Here is a 21,446-nt window from a genome sequence, read left to right as displayed (position 1 = left end):
ACTCTATAACATAAAACTAAACCACCCTGAGTTTTTAAGTGAAGTATACTATTAAAACATAGGGATCATTAAAAGAAAAGAGTTCCATAAATCACACTTTAAAGTTCCAAAACAAAGGGCATAGCAGATTGTATTATGCATTATGTAGTATGTATTACTAAAAGTGGGTAACAGCCTGCATTCACTTGTTAAGGAGCTCACATAGGTAACAGCTCGGGGCGGGGGTTTGACTGGATGGGCCATATTAGTATTCCGTCCTTTGGGTGCGCAGTGCTGCCAGATACAGAGCCACGTCAGGCCTGTAGCAACTGCTCCTCTTCTTCTGCCTCTCCAAGGTTAGATACAGGCCTGCCCAACCAGCCGGAAACACTCGAAGGATCAGACGCTGGGAGCAGAATTGACACCACGATACCAGACGATTAAGTTTTTGTTTCTTTGCGTTCAGATTTTCCCCGACACAGAAGCTTTAGGTGTCGCGTAGGGAGCTGTAGAATTATCAGCCGGGACATTGGCAGTGTTATTTCGTCTCAAAAAGAAGGTATTGCAGCGAAGACAATATCGTTATCGCCCGTCTTATTGGTGCTTAATGGAAACTCGCAATCATAAAAAATGGTTGCATTTGGAGAATATCCGTGAATGCGATCGTCTCCTTCCGACATCGGTGCGTCAGAGAAAACAACTCAGCTAGCTGGGCTCCGGGTTGGGTGTGAAGTCTTCACTGTGCACCGTGTGCTGCTGGAGTGAAGGTGACTTGCGCCCCGTCGCAGTCAAGGCAATGCGGAGAGGTGTCGCAGGCGCTCATCCGGTACTTCTCCTGCGCTCTGAGGCTCGTCTGGGAACATATTTACTTCGTCTCCCACACTAGAGAGAAGGAAGGCAAGAGATAGACGGAGCAATAACAATAAACGAGGCTTGACCCAGCCAGCAGTTGGCGAAGGTGAATTCAGCGTAATCGGAGATAATAAGGTGAACAGTAAGGTGCGGGCTAGTGAGGCAGGAACAGAGAAAGTGGTGGAGTTTGGTAGGGAAATAATACAAAGCCGTTCTGTATTAGGGCTGTTTTATTAGTGGATGTGTATGCATGAGTTCTGCATCGAATGGGCGCAAAAACCGCCCCAGATCAGCCGGGAACATCTTCCAAATCGGCAAGCCTCCTTCCCGCGACCCAGAGAGGAGGGAGAGCACCGAAAGTACCCGCAAAGCCCAGCGCGCCGTGGCCGACTGCAGAATGGTAGGTTTGCGACACGTCAATGACTGCATGGTGCCTCTGATAAGGAGTGATGTTATTATCCCAACATGTCTTTGTTCCAAGACGATCGACTATCCCGTGCAGGCAGAATGCACAGGCGAAAGCTGTTAGTAGCTGCAACGAAAAGCCTGTAACCCGGGCTGGGTGCCTAAAAATAGCTTTTTGCATTTACATTGCTTTGTTGGGAGTGAATCCAAACAGATCATCTCTGCGTGCAGATTGACTGTGTGATTTGCATTTGGAGTGTGCAAAGCTCCAGGTGATTTTGGCTCGTATCAAAATTGCCTGAATTACAAGATTATCCACGGAGGTGTCTATGATCCTTGCACAGAGGTCCCGTGTTTTGACAGATGTTGGCACGAAATATATGTATTTACCCTTTCAAACATCTGTGAACGTCATGGAGCCTCATACACAGGAGTGCAGCAGGATGCTATGTAGGAATTGCACAAAATGAACGAAATGTGTTTGCCCTGAGCCCAAGATCTGAGATTGTGCAAACAACCAAACTTAGCATAATGGGACAATGACAAATAAAATCAATACATTCATCATACACTCTGACTTTGTGGACAATTTGAACGACAATCGGTTTTTTTTACTCCATAATGTGCAATGTAAAAATGTTCTTAAATACTGTTTATATTGAAGCATGCAGCCGGGAACCTGCTGACACATTATATTGCCTCAGTGAGGGGAACAGAATAGTGAGGCTGGATATAATACTGCTCTGCATTTCCGTCTTGACTGACACTTTTTTAAGTGTCAAAGTCAAGAAGAAAGCCAAAGATAAAGATTGTTTTACTTCAATGAGAAGAACAGGGAGCCAAAAGAGCATTGTTATGTTTGTATGGTAGCCTACTTACTTGACCAAGTCGTTTTCGGAATAACATATTTTATTATCTCATTAATTGTATCACAGATCGTCCAAGAGTTCAACACGCTTGTGGCTCTGTACCGTGAACTGGTCATCTCCATTGGCGAAATCACTGTGGACTGTCCTTCTTTACGGGCCGAATTGCTGAAGACCCGAACTAAAGGCTGCGAAATGGCGCGAGCTGCTCACCACAGTCTCTCCTTGATATCAGGGTGAGTTGGCACAGACGTTGTCCACGGTGCTGAACATTAGTACCTTGCTATGCGCTATCCATGGTGCTGAAAGTGCACCAAATGGGGTGCTCTGCACACTGCTGTGCCTAAAGTTATAAAGTAGCTACTTTTATCAAAGCACATATTTAATTTGCATAAGCGTCCCCGTTTTAGGCACATGTATACTTAGGCATGCTCCTCTTAACTTCGAAGAAAGCTAAAGGGTCTGTCCCATTAAAGTGAAGCTAGTGAGCTTGAAGTGGATAAAGAGTTTTGGGAGCACAGAACATGCGATTAGTCTTTTGTTTTTAAGTGATGTCTCTAATTGTTAGTGAGACAGCTTTACCAGGAAGCAATTACAACAATGCTCTAACTGACCGCTTCCCATTAGCTGGGGCCTAAAACCTGAATGCATGAAGTGGAATGCTTCCCTCGTCAATATCTGAGATAATAATAGTAGGCTATCAATAATGTGCAGTTGAGGACTTTTGCATTTCTGCTTTAATGTATTGTCAGAGTGACCGTGTGTGTTTGTGTGTGTATGTAGGTTGTCTCTCTGTTATTGTCATTTGATCATGCTTTTCAAAAACGGATGTTATTATTTCCTCTTGTGCAGAATATCTTTGATCCTTAGCTTTAATAATGAAATAGTTGATGCACCAAAGAAAATATTACAAGTTATATCTATAATAGTGGTTTATGTCGAAGATAGAGGCTGTGCTAGACGCCTGACGTGTCTGTTGACTTGGCCTGCTCTCTCCATTGAGCATAATCTACTCCACATTGGTGCCAGTGTAAGAAGGGCAAAGTGAGGCTTGGGATTTGAATGTCCTCACTGAAGCTAAGATGCCAGCTGATTTAGCAATCTCAAACTTACTTAAATAACAATCGGACAAAGTAATGCCAGTGGTAAGAGAGAGTTGGAGGATGCTCTGCAGTGTTAGGTGCTTGCCAAAGCCCGAGCACTATTGGATTCCTCCTTATTCCAGGCATACACATTCATTAGAGACCTCTGATCATTGAATGCCCTCCCATAACATATTAGTCTGCCACATTTTTCACAATGCTCAGTTTAAAATGTGTTATAGGCTGTTCTCTGCTCTGTAACCCATTTCCTGGCTCAATAATTAATCCACTTGCTACATCTTGCAGCCATTTAAGAATGCACATCCTTCACTGTCTCTTAGATGCATTACAAAATCTTTCCATTTATGTACGGAGTCTTTGAATCACATATGTGTGACACACTCATGGTTAGCCAGCAAGCATGTTTCTTGCATGTTTCCTGTCATGCAGAGGCATGAATCATACAACATCCTTTGAACAGGGGTGTCTCAGTTGCTTTTCATAGCAAGGCTTTAATAACTTCATACTTAAATCTTTGGAGAAACAGAGCAGTTCTGTATACTCTTTTTCCAATATATTGCAATTATACTATACAGTAATACCTCCAAGAGAAACAAGTACTATCAATTATAATACCGTACCTTGATTTCCTGCTGCTGCTATAGAAATAGAGACGATGCAGCAGCTTTAGAGAGAACTCTAAGTTCCTACTGATAATGGCATCAACATGATTTGATTTATTTTTTTGATTTTTATATACTTTATTAATCCCCGTGGGGAAATTGTTTCTCTGCATTTGACCCATCCTGTGTTAGGAGCAGTGTGCTGCCATTTTGAACGGCGCCCGGAGAGCAGTGTAGGGAACGGTGCCTTGCTCAAGGACACCTCGGTAGCACTTGGTCTTGCCGGGACTTGAACTGGTGACCTTCCGGTTGCCAAGCCAAGTCCCTATCAACTTCTCCACCACCGCCCTGATTGTCATAATCATCACCAGCACATACTCTATAGCTCCTTCTCCAAAAGCTCTCAGACCATTTTGGTGTCGTTCTCCACTATGAGATTTACAGCACTTGAATTAGACAGCACAGATCATTCCCCTTTAATCAAATAAAGCCTGTGTCTGAATTGCTTGAGTGATGCGGGCCTCTCCGATGTGCTAGAGGAAAGCTGATAAACAGGATAGCATTGATGACAGCTGTGCTGTAGCAACAGTACTTTAGAAGGCATCGCTGTGGCAAACCATGGATAGGAAGGAAAAGCCATCTTTTCCAAGAGGGAAATGCAACAACGTTATTTATGTGAGAAGTGTTTGCACCAGGTGCAAGTTTCTCACCTTTCATCGCTGTCACTTTCCCTTTTGATATCACACCACCTTAATATCACCTATCTGTTCAACACCAGGTTTATATGGCTGTAAAGCTACTGCAGTGCCTCATAAAAGCTAGTGATCCGCTTTGGGTAAATCAATTATACTCAGATGAGGTTCTTATGTTTAAACTTGTCCACTGCATTGTATTTATACATGATCAGACTAACATATGAACACACTATCAAATAACCAATCAAATCCAGTCAGTAGCCATTTTGACATTTTACGCTGCAAAAAACAGGTTAATCAATAACGCAAACTACATGGCTCGTCTGTTAGTGTGAATTTGGTAAAGAATGGACAAGGTTTTATATGTATGTGAGTTTATTACCTCTTCTGGCGATAGCTGCTGCTATTAGGATTTATAGTTATTGTTCAGGTTAGAGATCACATTGAAGTTATCACAAGCAGCCTAACTCGTCAGGCAGCTTTTGGCAATTGTGATACTCAATAGTTTTGTTGCTGCTTATGATGTGGCATCGAAGATATTATGTTGAAAGATGGAAGTATTACTTGTAATAGCCACACATCAATAATTCACTCTGTGTAATTATATTAAAGGGCATTGGGTTTTGGTTTTGATTTTTCTTCCCCATTCACTATACCATTATCAACTATTTCACTTTTCTCATGGTTAACGAGATTTGGAGAGAGTCTTTTTGTATGTAACTGCATGCAATTTGGAAACTATATGTTGAACATTAATAGAGGGCTTTATAGTGGAATTGCTACAAATGTAAGAGTTTAGATTAGCACACGCACATCAAGTTACTGAGGTCAGCAATGCATAACTCAACAGTAAACTATGTTAAAAATACTAAGAAACGTGAAGATGCTATCCATTAACTTTATCCCTAAACGGAACTATGATTTGAATTAGTTTTCATTAAGTCGCTTTAATGTTTCCATAGTTCATCCAGTTCCAGCTCGCTTACAAACTTGCTGTGTTCGAACTATGAACCGTTTCAGGCCGGAGGACGGGGAGATCCACCCTGAGATCTGTCGGCTCTTCATCCAGCTGCAGTGCTGTCTCGAGATGTTCATCACTGAGATGCTCAAGTCTGTCTGCTTGCTGGGCTCCCTGCAGCTCCACAGGAAAGGTTAATACACAAAGACGATTTTAGAATGTTTGTATTTATGCATGTGTGCTAGCTAGTATATACACAGCATGATTTACTTCTATTTTTAAAATGATTTCTCAACAAAGAAAACAGGAGACAATCACACACTGGCAGATTTGAAACTGTTCAGATGTAATTATTGATTTTCAGCTTTCTACCATGTTTTATTTAACAGATTATCATCTAAAACTTCACCACCATTCCTATTCTACCAACAGCAACCTGATCAACAGACCTGAATATTAGTCTACAGATATAAAGCAGCACTAATGTTCAACAATTATCATGTAATCTGATGGCTAATTGTATGTCAACTCTTCTTATTTTGTTCCCACCCTTGTTTTCCTTGTTTTCTAATGCGTGTAGTGGTGCCACATGCTAAAGGCTAGCTGCTCTCTGTGTGCTTTAGGTAAGGATGGCTGCGGCCCCACTGGAGGGGACAATAAGAAGGAGGACAGCTCGGACATCCCCATCCTCGAGGAGACCTCCTCCTCCCCCACCGACTTTCCTCAGCTCTGCTGGCTGGTGGCCAATGACATAGAGAACATTGAAAGGTATAGGTAGACACAAAATGAAATGTGTCCCTCTGTGTGTGACTACGTTTCTTTGGTGTCAATAATTGTAGATGCTCCTTGTTTAAAAATAATACACATACAGTATGTAGTTAAAAGTTGTTTTAGTCAATCACACTTCACATGTTCTTCTTTTGAACCTCACTAATGATGTAATAGTTGGTCATTTTCAATTGGATTTGAAAATGAAATGTACCTTTTTTTACTCAAAAAAAGATAACAGGAGTTATGCCAACCTAGATTATTACAACAGTTAAAATATATGCAAATATTTTACTCTAAACCAGACAAAAATGTAGGCTAATGGAATGTAGCATTTTTTATAACTTTAACAATTAATACAACTTTAGAATCGAATCTTAAAATAAGATATAATATAGAAATACATATAAATATCACCGGAGTTGCATCCGAAGGTCTCAGAGTGTGCTGTGCTTTAAATTATTATTAAAGAAAGTCTTGTATTATACAATAATACATTTTTACTACTAAGTAGGTTTTTAGGTTGCATTTTTAGACGATGCGTCAAAAATGGGAGGCGTGTGTGTGAGTGTAAATATGTCATTTGTGTTGTTGCAGGGATATGAGAGAGATGAAAAACCTTCTCAGTAAACTCAGGGAGACAATGCCTTTACCATTGAAGAACCAAGGTAAGATACAAATCAAACTTTACCTTAATTCTAACACACACATCCCCCCCACACCTCAACCCCATAGAGCAGTGACACTTTGAAACCCTTTCTGCTCCGAAAGCATAGAAGATGTATTGGGATCAAGAGTGAATATAAAAAAGAAACATGATTACAACTTTAAACATTTCTGCTGTGTGTTCTTGTGCCCAGACGACAGCAGTTTGCTGAACCTGACTCCATACCCTCTGGTCCGACAGAGGAAGAGGCGGTTCTTTGGGCTCTGTTGCCTGGTAACCAGCTAAGGGCCCCGCCTTTGTGGGTAGGAGGCGGTAACAAAGACACCATTACCCACTGTCCTTCACCACTTGTGTCTCCCACCAATCTATTACTGCCATTTTCAAATAAATTGTCTCTTTCTCTTTTTTTTAAACGGCTGCCCATTTTATAATTTTATTTTGTAATACAAAGAAGAATTGTAACTGCATTGTAATGAAAACAAAAGTCATGAACATATATTTTAAGATATTTTGCAACAAACTTTCCCTTTTTTGGTAAATGAAGTCAGATATCTGCTTGTCCAATGCTAAAGAGAATGAGAGGTCATTTGAAATAATGTCAATGTTCATTACTTCCACAAACCTGAGTGAATGAAATGAAGATTCATGTTTTAAAAAAGGGAATATAATTGTCAGTTTTGTCAGAAACAATGTGATAACTTATAATTAGACGCCAATCCAATTATTTAAGTTAGACAAAGTTATACCTTCGTGTGTCTAAGCTGAGATGACAGGTTTGTTGTGTATTACAGTCTCTGTTTTCTGTTACTTGCTGTTTCTTCTTCTTAATGTACTTAATTTAGTCTTCCATAAACCAAGTACCTGTATCCAACTTAAACTTTTCCAGCTTCAGAATGGAATATATGATACAATACTCAAAAAGAAAAATCCTTTGCACACAATATCTATCTATACATTGAGACATTAGACTTGTATATACACATACACTTTACGCACTGCTCTCTGAATTATTTTCAAGGATGGAGATGGTTAGCAGAGATTCTGTTAGTTGGCAGAAGCAGGAAGGGTCTCCCTCTGTCTGAGGTGAGACAGCATGGTCTTGCTTATTAATGATAGTGATCAATGTTTAGGGCACGGTGGAGGTTCAGTAGTCAGAGGTGATATAGGTCATTTTACATTGTTAATAAAAACTTTTGTTATTGAAATTTATAAACTAGTCTTTGTATTTATTTGCATGTAATCCAATGAAGTGTCCACTTGGTGGAGACAAACAATCAAAAATGCCAAACTGTTCTGAAACATCTGTGTAAATCTTAAAAAATCTTAAAAAATGCAATGGATTGCAATATAGTTAATCATCATTCATATTTTGGGATACACACCTCAACAATTACTTGCTATTTTTGTATTTCTTCCGTTTGCTTTGGATTGTCCTAGTCTTAACCCTGTTTGTAGAGTAAACATGTTTATGTGGGAGGGTAACAAGAGGACAAAGAGTGATAGAGATACAGAAAAGCCTGATCATATTTAGACCATAAAAGGCAGTTGCAGTTGTAGATTAAACTACCAAACCTAAGAAGGGAGCTGGTCACTTACTTTTGCTGCTGAAATAAAGTACATTTTTTTACAGTTACACTTCAACATTCTCTCAGCATGATCAGTGGCTGCATGGTTTCTTTCATAGAAGAAAACACAAATTGTCCCAAATGTTTACTACATATCGTTTACTCTTTTCCTAACTCATGAAAAGTTGACTTTTAGGAATAACATGTTTTTTTATGAGATGAGTAAAAGGACAGTAGCATCTTACAATCTGTAGATGCATCTATCACATTGTTTTCCTACATCAATTTGTAAACTTGTTTTTATCTCTATTTTGTCACATGACTGTATATTTCCTATCCTTCATCGTTAAAGCCTTTATATATACAGTCTATGGTTAAAGCCCAGTGTTGGGAGTAACACGTTACAAAGTAACGTGTGACTGTAACGCCGTTATTTTTGGCAGTAACTAGTACTCTAACGCATTACTTTTTGAATTTAGTAACTCAGTTACCGTTACTACATGGTGCGTTACTCAGTTACTGCGTTAGTTTTTTTTATATAGTCAACAGCCAGGCGAACAGAGATGAGAACTGTACTTAAGTACAGTACTTGAGTAAATGTACTTAGATACTTCCTGTGTCACATGCGGAGACGCGCTGTGGGCGTGTTTGTGTTGTTTACTAACAAGACTATCATGGCGGCGGCGGAGCTCAAGTCTAGTTTCTCCACCTGGAGATATTCTCACTATTTCACTTTTGTCGAGCACAAAGAAAAGAACGTTTTAGTTAAATGTAAGTTGTGTCTTGGCGGGTCAAAGATCCGATCTACTGCCCAAACCAGTAATTCAAATCTCTTAAAACATCTGCAAAAACAACATGCTGGGACGAAGCTAGTAGCTAAGACCACAGAGACTCAGCCGACGCCACTCCACCTCCACCTAAGCAACAGCGGCTGGATTTTAACCAAGGGACTGCTAGCCAGGGAAAAGTCGATAAAGCCATTGCACGGTATGTTGTAGAACACATGCAGGCTATTGCTACAGTGGAGTCACCCGCTTTCAGGGAGCTAGTTAGCATGATAGCATGTCCGGGCGGCACACGGCATATGGGACGGAAAACTTTTTCCAACTACCTGGAGAAAGAATATACAGAAATGGAAAGCCAGCTAATATCGATGCAATCCAGATTGCATATAATGCATGTCAAGTTGATCAACAGATTGTATTATTCTCCAATGCAATAACAGTACTGAAATGAAGGCTATAAGGGCATTAATGGGAGCCCTTTTGTCAAGTAACGAAAACGTTACTTTCCACAGTAACGCATTACTTTTTGGTGTAAGTAGCTAGTACAGTAACTGAGTTACTTTTTAAATGAAGTAACTAGTAATGGTAACTCGTTACTGGTTTTCAGTAACTAGCACAACACTGTTAAAGCCTAACTTTGCATTCCTGAATATTCCTTTTTCACTCAGAAAAACCCTGTATTTCAGTTGCATGTGTTCCCTCTTGACCATTTCTCAACACCTTCCAATCACCCACTAGCCTTTCTGTTCAACAGGCTGTTACTGATGGTCACACATCTGCTGACAATAAGCATGTTTGTGTGAAGAGAAGACATCAAGGATCTGGCTGAGACCATGAACTGTCAATATAAAACACATGCACTCACACCATCAGACGGCAGCTAGCGGTCGGCGAAAACACATTTTCAGCAGGGGTTTGATGGCATGCTGAAACCTGTCTGGTTAAGTAAGCACTATACTTTTTTTAAAATAGATCATCTCAGGCAACTGCACGTTTTTTATCGATTATCTTGAGGTTACAAAACTACTCTTTACTCTTAAAACCTACTTTATGCAGTGTATTGCGTATGCAACTCAACAACAGTCAACAACATTTCCCTGTAATGATTATACACATATCTCTGTCAATATTCATTTTTGAAAATAAATCCAACTTGGCTGGTGTTTTTTGCTGTTTATTTATTGTCTATATACTGTTTTACATTATAGCAGTTTACATGCATAACTGTGTACTTGTACATGTGGTGATACAATACTAATTTACTGGAAAAATATGAGTATTGTGTTATAGAGGATTAATGTGTAAACGAAGGGGGAGATATAAGGTCATAAGGTCAGACACTCTTCTTGCATTGTTAGGCAGCACAAGGCAGGATACTGACAACTGTAACCTTTTCTCCCTTACAACGCCGCTGTCCTGCTTCACACTCGCTCATGGTCTGAGAAGCTGCACTTGCATCTTCTCCAACTTGAACACAGACATTTGATCCAGGGGTTAGGCAATCTGCAGACTCCTTACAGCGACACACATTGGTTTGATCTGAAAGAAAGTTGTGAAGATGGATAAGATCAATGCCTACACAGTACAAATACTCTGTGAAATCATGGATTGTATGACTTTGAGATGTCCCCACCATCACAGGTCTCCCATATGTGACAGTTGGTGCAGTCTGTTGTGATGCGCTGCGGCCACACGCAGGAGCTTTCCTCTGCCATCGTGTGGTTCTTCCCCAAACACTGCAGTGATTGCATTTTGCACACGTTCAGAAGGACTGGGCTTCTGCTAGAGGTAGTGACGCACACCTCCAAAGATGAACTGTTGACAATCATCAAATACAAACCATAAGACCAATAAACCAAAATGGTCCAATTTAGAAACATCCCATGGCCAAAGTGATGGCTGTCTGAGTAAACATACCTGCATTCGAAAGGCATTTTGCAAACACATTTTCCTCTGGATGATTTCTCCCAGGGTTGACATTGGAGCGAAGAGGTGGGTGCTTGAGACACAGTGACTGTGGGATTCATCGCACACTCTGTTACATTAGTAACTGAGTAGCTTTTACATGCATGCAGTGATTGAATTACAATATATGGACCAGTAAAGAATCAATCAAAAATAAGGTACCACAATGAAGTTAGTTTTAGGTGGGATATTCAACAGACATTCATGGAAGTAGCAGCGTGAAAATATTTTCAGTTTTTTTTATGTCGTCTGACCCATTGCCTTTAAATTATAGCTTTAAATCCATACCAAATATTATTATGAATAACAAATAGACTTATTAGATAGATATTAGATTGTAGTGCTTCTTCTATTTCATATAACTAAAGTTGGAATATTTTTGTTTTCAGATACATTCCTCTTTTTATTCCTATTTACACAAACAATCATTTGGTCAAGAGGTAAAACATATTGTATTCCAACTTTATGGGCAACAGTGTATTCAATAATGCTACTTTTTTTAGTAGGAAACCTAATTTGCTTTATTTTAGTCCAAATACATTTTATTTTCTCTTGCATCATTTTCACAAATATGTGCAAGTTAACATGGAGATACTGAACATAAACCTGGTTTTGTGTAATTTATTGATAGTCCCTTAGTCCAACCCTGTGGTTTAGAGCGAGGGCTTGGATGGGAGCTAACTGTCCTCTGCATGTCTGTCAAAATATCCAACTTAAAACTAACTTCACAGTGATAGGATACATTAAACTGCAGTCATGTAGTTTTAGACATCAGTTCCACGCTGTCAATAGGTTATTTTTACGAAACTTAAATGAAAATGTGTACCTGGACTGCATTTGATGTCTGCTGGGTCTGGTGAAAAATTCAGACTGGGGTCACACATAAGAGTTGCTTCTCCTATTAGCTGTCTGCCTTCTGGACAAGACAAAGTGACTGACTCCCCAATGCCGTAGACCTCTTGTTGAGGAGAGGCAATGACGTCCTCATCAAGGGAATCTATGGTGCACCTAGCATCTTGGGGGAAATGTAGAGTTAAACACAGTACAATTGTAATACATTGTGATCGTAATGTTGAACACTAGTTATGCTTGCTCACTTGTGCACGGTCCAGGCTTCGCAGACCAGGTTTGACTAGCAGTGCATTCAATAGTGCCAAAACCAACAAGATATAATCCTTCTGTGCAGGTGTAGTCAACCTTACTACCCACAAGGTAGATGTCCTTAGGGACCTGTGAAACATTTGGGTTACAAAAAGGTGATTCAGTTCCATGTTTCAGTTCAGATTTCTGGTCAGAAATCTCTTAAAAAATAACAGAAATTAGGGACTAAAAAAACAATAACCAATGCAAAATATTAAATGTAAGAAAAAGTTCAAGTTTGGCTTAATATTTACCAGTATGTAGCCATTGATCAGAGCAGGCGGTGTTCCACAGGTCTGGCTTGCTGGGAGAGTTTGGTCAAAGCACTGAGGCTCCATAGTTCTGTGAAAAACAGTTTATAGCATGATTTATTGCTGCATATTGATGACATCTATTAGAAACCACCTCTTATTGAAAATGTGATATTTGCAAACAAAAAACGTCTAGCTCTGACCTTAAGTATTGCATGTCTTGGTCTTCACAGTTGGATGTCTCAGTGGGTTCTCCGATACATTGTTGTCCAGCGTTCTGAGGAGCGGGATTAGAGCAGGAGCGACTTCTTGACCTTTTGACCCCAGAGCACGACGACCAGGCAGACCAGCAGGCCCAAATACCGTCAATCACCCCTAACGAGTAGAAACAGAACACATATTTATTTCTGTATTTAATTAATTTAATTTCACTACCTGTATGTTATTGAACACTGTGATTAGAACTGCATGTCGTTTTAATTGTATTGTCTGTTGATATATATTTAGTATCAATTTAGTTGTACCTGTACAATGACAATAAAGGAGTTAAATTAATTAAATTACATTCAGAAATGTAATACAGTGTATGTGATATTATCCGATGAAGGGTGACTCCCTTACTAACACATCAAATCAACTCAACCAAGACCAAAGCAGGAGTAAAGTATGTGTCTGAAATGTAACACCCACCCGGCTGACCCTCGGCTTCAGTTCCCTCCTCACAGGCCACTCCTGATGTGCCATGCTTACAGATGCATTTGCACTCATCTCCATCCATGACAACCATGCCATTGTTTCTGCAGGGCCGACAGTGGCAGGTGTGGCTCTCACTGAGGTACTGCTCTATGGCCCTACGGAGGTACAGCCTCTTCGCCCCGGCACACTGGACCTCCTTCACCAGCTCTGACAGGGGCCGCAGCTACAAGAACCAGAGGGACAGAGGGGTTGTATTATTCGATAAGATGATACACTAAAATAAACAGAAGTAAATCTAACATTACATTAATTTGACTTTTCCTCACCGTTTGTTTCGTAACATGTGGAAATGACCCGACAGACTCGGCCCAGTTTGAGTACACTTCCCAGTTCCTGTCAGGAGAAGACGGCTGTATGAGCAAAAGGGCAGCTTTTTGTTGGCTGCCTCCTCCTTGCACATCCACTTTTTGGAAGTTTAACCTCCTAGTAATGTCTACAAAGAAATTCAGATATTAAGAATGACAGAAAGATTCAGAATGTAAAGTTATTTCATGTGCTGTTATGTTTGTTGTAGTAACATTAAAAGCTCACCAGATGTTGATCGTGTTGGACTTTGGCCACTCTTGCAGGACACATGGGTGATGGGGAATATAAAAACCCAGCGTTTAGTCCTTGCACATTCATCATAATGAGAGCTTTCACTGACTTAGGTAAATCAAAGGAAAAAGACAATTCAAAGTAAGTGTCATATATTAACCACACTGGATAGATTCATTCATAATACTAATTAATGTTTCATCCAACTAGTTTTCCCAGTTAAATGTACCCACAGAACGTTAAAAGGGTCATGTGGATTTGGAAATCCTGTGTGACTGTAAATATCATATGTGTTAAGTTGCGTTTAAAAAATAATTGCTATTTCATTTCTAAATGAGGAAGCATAGTGACATAACATGACATTTCAGGGATGAAAAAATAAATTGGCTTTCACATTTTCAAATGAAATCTGATAACTAACTCTTGAAAAAATAGACACATAGAAATACACCATAGAATATATATTGAAAATGTTGTTTATAACAACAAGGGCTAGTTCTTATAATACTTTTATAATGTTAAAACGCAAACCAGCAAACATCAGAAGAAATCTTAATGTGAACACCAGCATGTTAGGTAAAAGGTACCTTTTTTCCCTACATATTCCATCATGAATATTTAAAAAAAATGACAAGCTGATGCTGTCTGGTTCCTGGAGATTCACTGTTCTTTAATTTAGGCCTGCCAAGAAGCTGCTGATGATTAATTAATCTTCACCCATCAATTTCTCAGTTTCTTCATCAATCTTTGCGATGACCTTGAATGAGCCTCCGAGGCTTCCTGCAGACAGGTAGTGTGTTCCAAACCTCTCCAACACATTCCTGTATGCAGCGTAGTCGTAGACTGATGGGAGTTTAACCAGTGTCTTCCAAAACTCCTCAGATAATGGGAGGTACTGAGGGGAGTTACTCTGGAACTGAGTCACCTCTATGTCACTCTTTAAAATCAAAAGCTTTTGTTTCTAGAAGGAGCAAAAAATCAATGAGAAAGTTACATTTCATTTGTTTTGCCTTTACCAATCTAATACTTAATCAAATATACAGTGACGATATGCAGGTTTGTACACACCTGAGCCGTGTCATGTGTCTCATGAAAGTCATAGTTGCTAAATCCTTCCGTTGTCCCGGTCACTTTCTCTCTATTGATAATGTCCTTTGCATAGTGCCATTTACTGGTGAACGTCTCATCACTGAAGTCATTTTGAGCTTTGACCTGACAGCAGAGGTTTCACAATGTTAATTTAACATCTTAAATCGAGAAATGTTCTGCATTTTTCACAAAAATTAGATGTTGGATATTTAAAAGGTACCCTGTGGAGATTTTGACCACAAGTTGTGTTGCAGAGTTATTATTTTACCTTTAGTTTTCCATCATTAACAAAAAGACAGATACACACACAATAACAGACGAATGGCTCCATGGTAGCTGACTAAAGTCAACTAACCTAATGACTTTGACACCAGAGATACAGCTCTGTGAAAGATCCTCAAGTCATTGACAGCAATGTTTCAAACATAGCCACAATCTTTCCTTAACTTTAACAGCGATTGGTTTAATTACCAAAAAGAAAGAAGAACATGTTGCAATACTCACAACTAATGCAAAGATCAAAATAAAAAGGCTGAAAAGTTATAGTCTAGATCTAGATCTATGTATTATAAAGTTGACTGTTAACAGTGGAATTCATGAACAATCAACACAGGGCCCCTTTACAATAATAATTGCCAAATTTGCCACTGTATGTGTTTCCAGAGTGACTTACCAAGAAGCTGTACTGGATGGTACTAAGGGGCAGTCTGTACAAAGTTTTATGAACTCCGCTGTAGATCTTGCGGCACTGCCCCCCAAAGCTCACTGTGTTGATGACACTGCCCCTCCGCTTCCCTGACACCACATCAAACCTGCAGGAGCAATGAAAGTCTCCATTACACAGCACATCGTACCTGTTTGTGTGAGTGTGTTCAAACAATGTGTCCCATACCCGAGTCCTAGGTCCTTGATGTTAGGCGGAGGAACTGACATCCCACATGTAATGTATTTTTCAACGACACAGACCTGTTCATCGTGTCCATCTTCCTCACAGTCCTGATCTCCGTTACACAGCAGAGCCCGATTTATGCACTGCCCTGTGAGTCAGAAGACATGCGGACGGCTCAGTGATTGTTATTTAATCATGGGCGTAGGAAGCATCCTCAATGTGGGTGGGACAATTTGACAGGGGGTGTGGGCAGGTGGTGTGGGCATGCTCCCCCGGGAAGATTCTTTTTTAAATATTGAAGTTAAAAGCATCAATCTGGTGCATTTTGAGAGCAAAGTTAGGAGATCTATGGATACATCTCTCATCAACACCCATGTGAAACAGAACTGTAAACAGATTGACTTTTTCTTTATGCATATTTTACAAATCACTCCCTTTTTTAAACTGTATTTTTGTGTTACCAAACCGTTTGAGACCCACTACTTAGACTAAAGTTAACTATCTAAACCCTCAGATAGTCCTTTTTGCAAATGATCTGAGCGATCACTGTGTTGTAGCCACAATTAGGGACACTAAGGTCCAAAAGGTTAAACCTCGCATTATCATTAAGAGAGACAAAAAACATTTTGTTGAGCAGGGTTTTGTGCATGATCTGTTTGATTTTGATTGGGGTAAAATCGATCTGTGTGCTGATGTGGAAACCGCATGGTCTTATTTTTATCTTGGTTTTATGGAGATCATTGATAGACATGCACCCCTGCGTAAATTTAGAGTAAAGGGACGAGACAATCCTTGGTTTTCTGCTGAGCTGTTTAGTCTCCTTCATGAGAGAAACACGGCCTGGGCAAAGGCTAGGCAATCAGGCTCAGAGGTAGAGTGGCTGCGTTTTAGGCAGCTAAGGAATAGCTTCACTTCAAATGTCAAAAGTGCAAAGTCGAAGTACTATTTGTCAGTTACCACAGAAAACCTAAATAATCCAAGGAAATTTTGGAAAGCAATAAAAATCGATATCCACCGGTGAGATCCGTAATGAGCTACCTCCGTGCCTTACCACAGCATCTGGCTCTATATCGGACAGGGCTACTATGCTAAATTGCTTTAATGAGCATTTTGTGTCCTGCGGTTCTATGTTTGATTCTGTGACTAACTCTGCTTCTGTGAACACCCCAATCCGTGACTCTGAATAATGTGGTTTGGAAAACCCTTTCAGTTTTACTCCTTTTACTGTCAATGTTGTTCATGAAGCCTTATCTAAGCTAGATCCTAAGAAACCGGCTGGCCCGGACAACGTAGAACCTTTCTTTTTAAAGATAGCTGCAGATTTTATTGCTCTTCCTCTTACTACTCTTTTAACCTCTCCCTCAGCACAAATGCAATTCCAAAAGTATGGAAGTCAGCTTATGTCTTGCCTTTACTAAAAGGAGGGGAGGCAACTATTTTAAATAACTATAGGCCAATCTCTAAATTGTCAGTTCTGGCGAAGGTTCTTGAACGCTTAGAGAGTGAACAGGTAAAGGAGTTTTTATGTAAAAATGATATCCTGTCTAAACATCAGTCAGGCTTCAGAAAGCAACATAGCACCATCACTGCCACAATGAAAGTGGTGAATGACATTACGAGTATTTTAGACAATAAGCAGAGTTGTACAGCTCTATTTATTGACCTTTCCAAAGCGTTTGATACCGTCGATCATCGCATCTTAAAGCTCGCAGGCTCCTCCCTGTTTCCAGGTCACTGGTGCCCTTATGGGACTTGGCAGTGGTTTTAGATGGGCTCACTCTAACCCCATTTGAACCCCTTGAAGAAGCTGACATGAAGCACTTGTCACTCAAGACAGTGCTGTTACTGGCCCTGGCATCAGCCAAGCGAGTCAGTGACATTCATGCGCTATCTGTACATCCTTCATCCACTCAGTTCGCCCCAGGGCAAACGAGAGTGTTGTTGAAGCCCAACCCTGCCTTTATACCTAAGGTGGTTGGTTCATGTACCCCAATTGACATTGAGGCATTTAATCCGCCGCTGTGTTCCTCCGGGGAACAGCAGCCGGATTTGCTGTGTCCAGTCCGTGCTTTACGCACCTATATGGACAGATCAAAAGAGTTTTGTCATAATGACCAACTCTTTGTGTCCTGGGCTAACCCTCAGAAGGGCAAGCCCGTTACTAAGCAACGGGTCTCCCACTGGATTGTAGAGGCAATTGCTTTGGCCTATACGAGTCAGGGTTTGCAGGCACCTTCGGGTCTGCGTGCTCATTCGACTCGTGGTCTGGCTACATCCTGGACTTTGTTCAAGGGTGTTTCCATCCAAGACATTTGTGCAGCAGCGAACTGGTCCTCGCCGCTCACTTTTGTCCGCTTTTACAGGCTAGACGTCTCTGCTCCTAGTGTGGCCCGAGCAGTGCTGGGCACCTTGTTGAGTCAGAGCTCTACCTGTTAAGTTCTGGTTGGTTTGGTGAATTTCGAGATAAGCTCGTCTGGCAATACGGGAGCTACAATATCCCATAGTGAGACATCGAACGGAGTGTTATGAATGAGAACTATAGGTTACTTACGTAACCCCAGTTCTCAGAGTAACATGTAGTGAGATGTCTCACCAGACGGCCCTCCTTGCTATGGTGAAGCGAGAAGAGGTGCTTATTTTGAATGACGCATGCGACGTAGCGCAAGCTACTTATAGGGGGTGATTCCCTGACGCTGACGTCAAGATCACCAGCCAATCAGGATTGGCGTAATGAGATTGATGCTTCTGTTTGCTCCGCAATGAGGCACATCCCATAGTGAGACATCGAACGGAGTGTTATGAATGAGAACTGTGGCGCGCATAATTTTACAACTAAAGACACAGCAACACAAAACACGCAGCATGTGTACGGCTCTGAGAATCTGCCTTTGTACAAAGTAGCAGTGAAAACATGGTACGGAGTTTCATTGATTTGGACATTCTCTCAATAAGCAAGTGGAATGGATTTGATAATGAAGCACTGACACAGCGCTCTACAACGAGTGGCGAGTGGACAGACCGATGCACGGACTTTCCACATGGTAAAAGTGGGGGGGGGTCTAAAACTAATCATTTTAAAAGGTGGGGGGGACTTGTCCCACTTTCATATAATGGCTGCGACGCCCATGTATTTAAGTATGTAAGATTATAGCAGTGAGCAGTTTAAAGGTCTAGCTATCATGCAAAATTAGCTTGTGTATGTCTTTTCTACATAAATATGTGTCCCGGGTGTGTAAGAGAACTCACAAAGTGTCAGAAAACAAAACCCTCTCTCTATTCCTCCTTGCCGAAATCTCTAAAAACGGGGGTACAACGGAATTGTGTTGTGTCCCGTCAAAAATGTTGAATTTAGTCATGCTTCATGTTTTTATTTTTTGTCTTGTCTCCCACTTCCTGTTTTATTTTGGTACTCACCTGTTATGTTTCTTTCCAGGGCTCTTGACTCCCTATCCGTGTGTGTCTCCCGCTCTCATCAGCGCCAGCGCCGCCCCTGATTGTTCCCACGTCTTGTTTAAATTCCCCAGTCTCCCCTTGTTTTGTGTCAGTTCGTCTTGTCCTGTCTCTATTACTCACCTTGTCTCAAGTCTGATTTATCTTCTCGAATTATTTTGTAAGTTTGTTACTCACTTAGTGAGCGATTTTCTTTTGTGCCTTTTTGAACCTTTTTTGTCACCTCATCCAGAGTGTCGATCCTTATTTATTATCCTGTTTTTGGAATAAAGTATCTTACTCATACTTTACCTCTGTCTCCTGGGTCGTGCATTTGAGTCCAATACCTTGTGTTTCCAAGATCGTGACAAACTGATCCAGATTTCCTGCCGATATGACGTAATATCGGAACTGTGGAACCACGGCCCTATCAGAAACGTCGCTATCAGAAACAATGCCCGACTGTTTTGGACGTATATGGTCTTTGTTTGCACTAGCAAGCATCGCTAACACTCAGAGCTAACCTGTACTGGAGAGAGTATGTGTCAACAACCTTGGTATAAAGGTACTCACCCACTTTGTGGTAAACCCGCAAGAGAAAAAGCATTTGAGTTCCATACTGTCAAAAATAATCCTTGATGTGGTTTTTAACATGATATGGCGTTTAATCACGGCAGCATGTAGCTGTATCTGGATAGAATTCTCCTGATCAGATACTCAGCATAAGCTCCCCCCCCCCCCCCACCCTCTTTTTCTTTTCTTTTTTCAAAGCGTTAAACCCAGAATCAGCACTTCTCTAACAGGGCTGAAATAGAGGGGTATGAGGCATGGCTAGAATGGGTGATCTGTTTGGTATTTTGAGCAAAACACTTCATAGACATGTTTTGTATATATCTGACACCTATAATATATGCCTAAAAATAGCATAATAGGAGAACTTTACTGTAATTTCAAACCTGAACGACAGCGAAACCTGTCCCCACATCCCTCCTCCAGAGGGCAGCCTTGCGTCGTTTCACAGGCTCTGGTCTCGCTGCGATCCCCATCACATGGGTTCCCTCCAAACTGAGTGTGTACTGCCATAGCTCGACTCCTTGTCTGAAACATACCACAATGTTGCAAAGATTAGAAAATAAGAAAATATACTCAAAATGAATACATTTAAAATATAATTGAGCAGTCTTGTTGGTAAAATGTATATTTTACCCAAATTCTATATGATGTGATATTTTATCTTCTTAAGGTAATTAACAAACTGAGAAGTGCACAAGTCAATACTACAAATGAATCCTTTTACCTGTAATTTGGTGCAGCCATCACACTCTGACCATTCACCATAAGGCCCCCACTGGCAATTAACTCTTTGTTCACAAAACCTAAGGAATAACATTTGTAATTCTATAAATTAAACAAAACCAAAAAGTAATTGTATATTTGTAATTTTGTTCCTTTGTTTTTGATGTTGAAACCGTAAGCAAAAACAGATTCACCCCTTTGAAATGACCTGGAATAGCAGCCATGGCAAGGCTGCAAAAAGAAGTTGAGTAATTCTCTGAAGAAAAAAAGAAGAGAACAAGAGAAAAGAGAAGACAGAATGAGATACAAAGACAAGAGAATAAGTTGCGGGCAGAAAATGTCGCAGTAGTAAAAAGAAGACAGTAAAAGTGAAAATACTACAACTCAAAAATCTGTTCTCAGTTATATAAGTCAGAGGTTTTGCAGAAATGTGAAACATGTGTTTGTAATTGTTATTGAGTGTAACATCTACTTGCCTTCATGGTGGGTGTAGAGCAGCAAACAGAAGAGTCTTGAAATGGTGTGGAGGCTTGGTGTTGTTCTTGTTATGGAGTCAAACTGTTGGAAGGACATTGGGTGTATGTGAGGGGAGTGTGTGTTGGGGTTGGGGGTTGGTCGTTTTGCCTCGGCTTCTCCTGCCAAAAAAGCTCATTGTGAAACCTAAACCAGTTTTCTCTTGGGGTGATAAACTATGTCTGTTGTTCTTCTTCTGACTATAACACTTATTATCGGGCTTATTGACCTTTCTCATGGCAGACACTTTCCGCTGTCATGGCAGTGAAAGCATGCATGAACAACAACTTTGACATAGACAAAAAAAAACGAAAAACACATATATTATTATTGAGA

General features: G+C 40.5%; 2 protein-coding genes across 3 annotated transcripts; one reads left to right on the top strand and one right to left on the bottom strand.

The window, feature by feature from the left end:
- Nucleotides 1-254: 254 nt before the first annotated feature.
- rgs7bpa (regulator of G protein signaling 7 binding protein a) lies at nucleotides 255-7,308 on the top strand. Of its 2 annotated transcripts, none has more exons than XM_034234854.1 (6): nucleotides 255-1,231; nucleotides 2,172-2,338; nucleotides 5,523-5,653; nucleotides 6,084-6,228; nucleotides 6,826-6,896; nucleotides 7,089-7,308. In XM_034234854.1, exons 1-6 carry the CDS (start codon nucleotides 1,082-1,084, stop codon nucleotides 7,178-7,180), a joined length of 756 nt encoding a protein of 251 aa, XP_034090745.1. In that variant the 5' UTR covers nucleotides 255-1,081; the 3' UTR covers nucleotides 7,181-7,308. The 2 variants fall into 2 exon arrangements, with proteins under 2 accessions (XP_034090745.1, XP_034090746.1); XM_034234855.1 differs by having other exon boundaries at nucleotides 257-538.
- A 3,095-nt stretch (nucleotides 7,309-10,403) lies between these two features.
- c7a (complement component 7a) lies at nucleotides 10,404-21,172 on the bottom strand. Its single transcript, XM_034234790.1, has 18 exons — nucleotides 21,074-21,172; nucleotides 20,792-20,853; nucleotides 20,599-20,677; nucleotides 20,258-20,399; nucleotides 15,876-16,020; nucleotides 15,657-15,795; nucleotides 14,963-15,106; nucleotides 14,612-14,855; nucleotides 13,889-14,002; nucleotides 13,624-13,790; nucleotides 13,292-13,520; nucleotides 12,805-12,976; nucleotides 12,605-12,692; nucleotides 12,308-12,440; nucleotides 12,037-12,225; nucleotides 11,163-11,259; nucleotides 10,879-11,060; nucleotides 10,404-10,784 (listed from the first exon to the last, which is right to left on the bottom strand). The coding sequence occupies exons 1-18, from the start codon at nucleotides 21,077-21,079 to the stop codon at nucleotides 10,600-10,602; spliced, it is 2,517 nt and encodes an 838-aa protein (XP_034090681.1). The 5' UTR covers nucleotides 21,080-21,172; the 3' UTR covers nucleotides 10,404-10,599.
- Between the last annotated feature and the right edge of the window lie 274 nt (nucleotides 21,173-21,446).

Source organism: Gymnodraco acuticeps, unplaced genomic scaffold (assembly GCF_902827175.1).
Source record: "Gymnodraco acuticeps unplaced genomic scaffold, fGymAcu1.1, whole genome shotgun sequence".
In the NCBI taxonomy this organism is placed as follows: domain Eukaryota; kingdom Metazoa; phylum Chordata; class Actinopteri; order Perciformes; family Bathydraconidae; genus Gymnodraco; species Gymnodraco acuticeps.
The sequence above is the reverse complement of the archived record's forward strand: the minus strand, read 5'-3'. Positions and strand labels throughout refer to the sequence as shown.

Excerpts from the sequence above, each read along its gene's own strand:
- rgs7bpa (XM_034234854.1), top strand. The coding sequence starts at position 1,082 with ATGAGTTCTGCATCGAATGGGCGCAAAAACCGCCCCAGATCAGCCGGG. Across the intron at positions 2,339-5,522 it reads AGTCTCTCCTTGATATCAGG|GCCGGAGGACGGGGAGATCC; the intron begins GTGAGTTGGCAC and ends GAACCGTTTCAG. Across the intron at positions 6,229-6,825 it reads GACATAGAGAACATTGAAAG|GGATATGAGAGAGATGAAAA; the intron begins GTATAGGTAGAC and ends GTGTTGTTGCAG.
- c7a (XM_034234790.1), bottom strand. Across the intron at positions 14,856-14,962 it reads AGACACATGACACGGCTCAG|AAACAAAAGCTTTTGATTTT; the intron begins GTGTGTACAAAC and ends TGCTCCTTCTAG. Across the intron at positions 11,061-11,162 it reads AAAATGCCTTTCGAATGCAG|TTCATCTTTGGAGGTGTGCG; the intron begins GTATGTTTACTC and ends GATTGTCAACAG.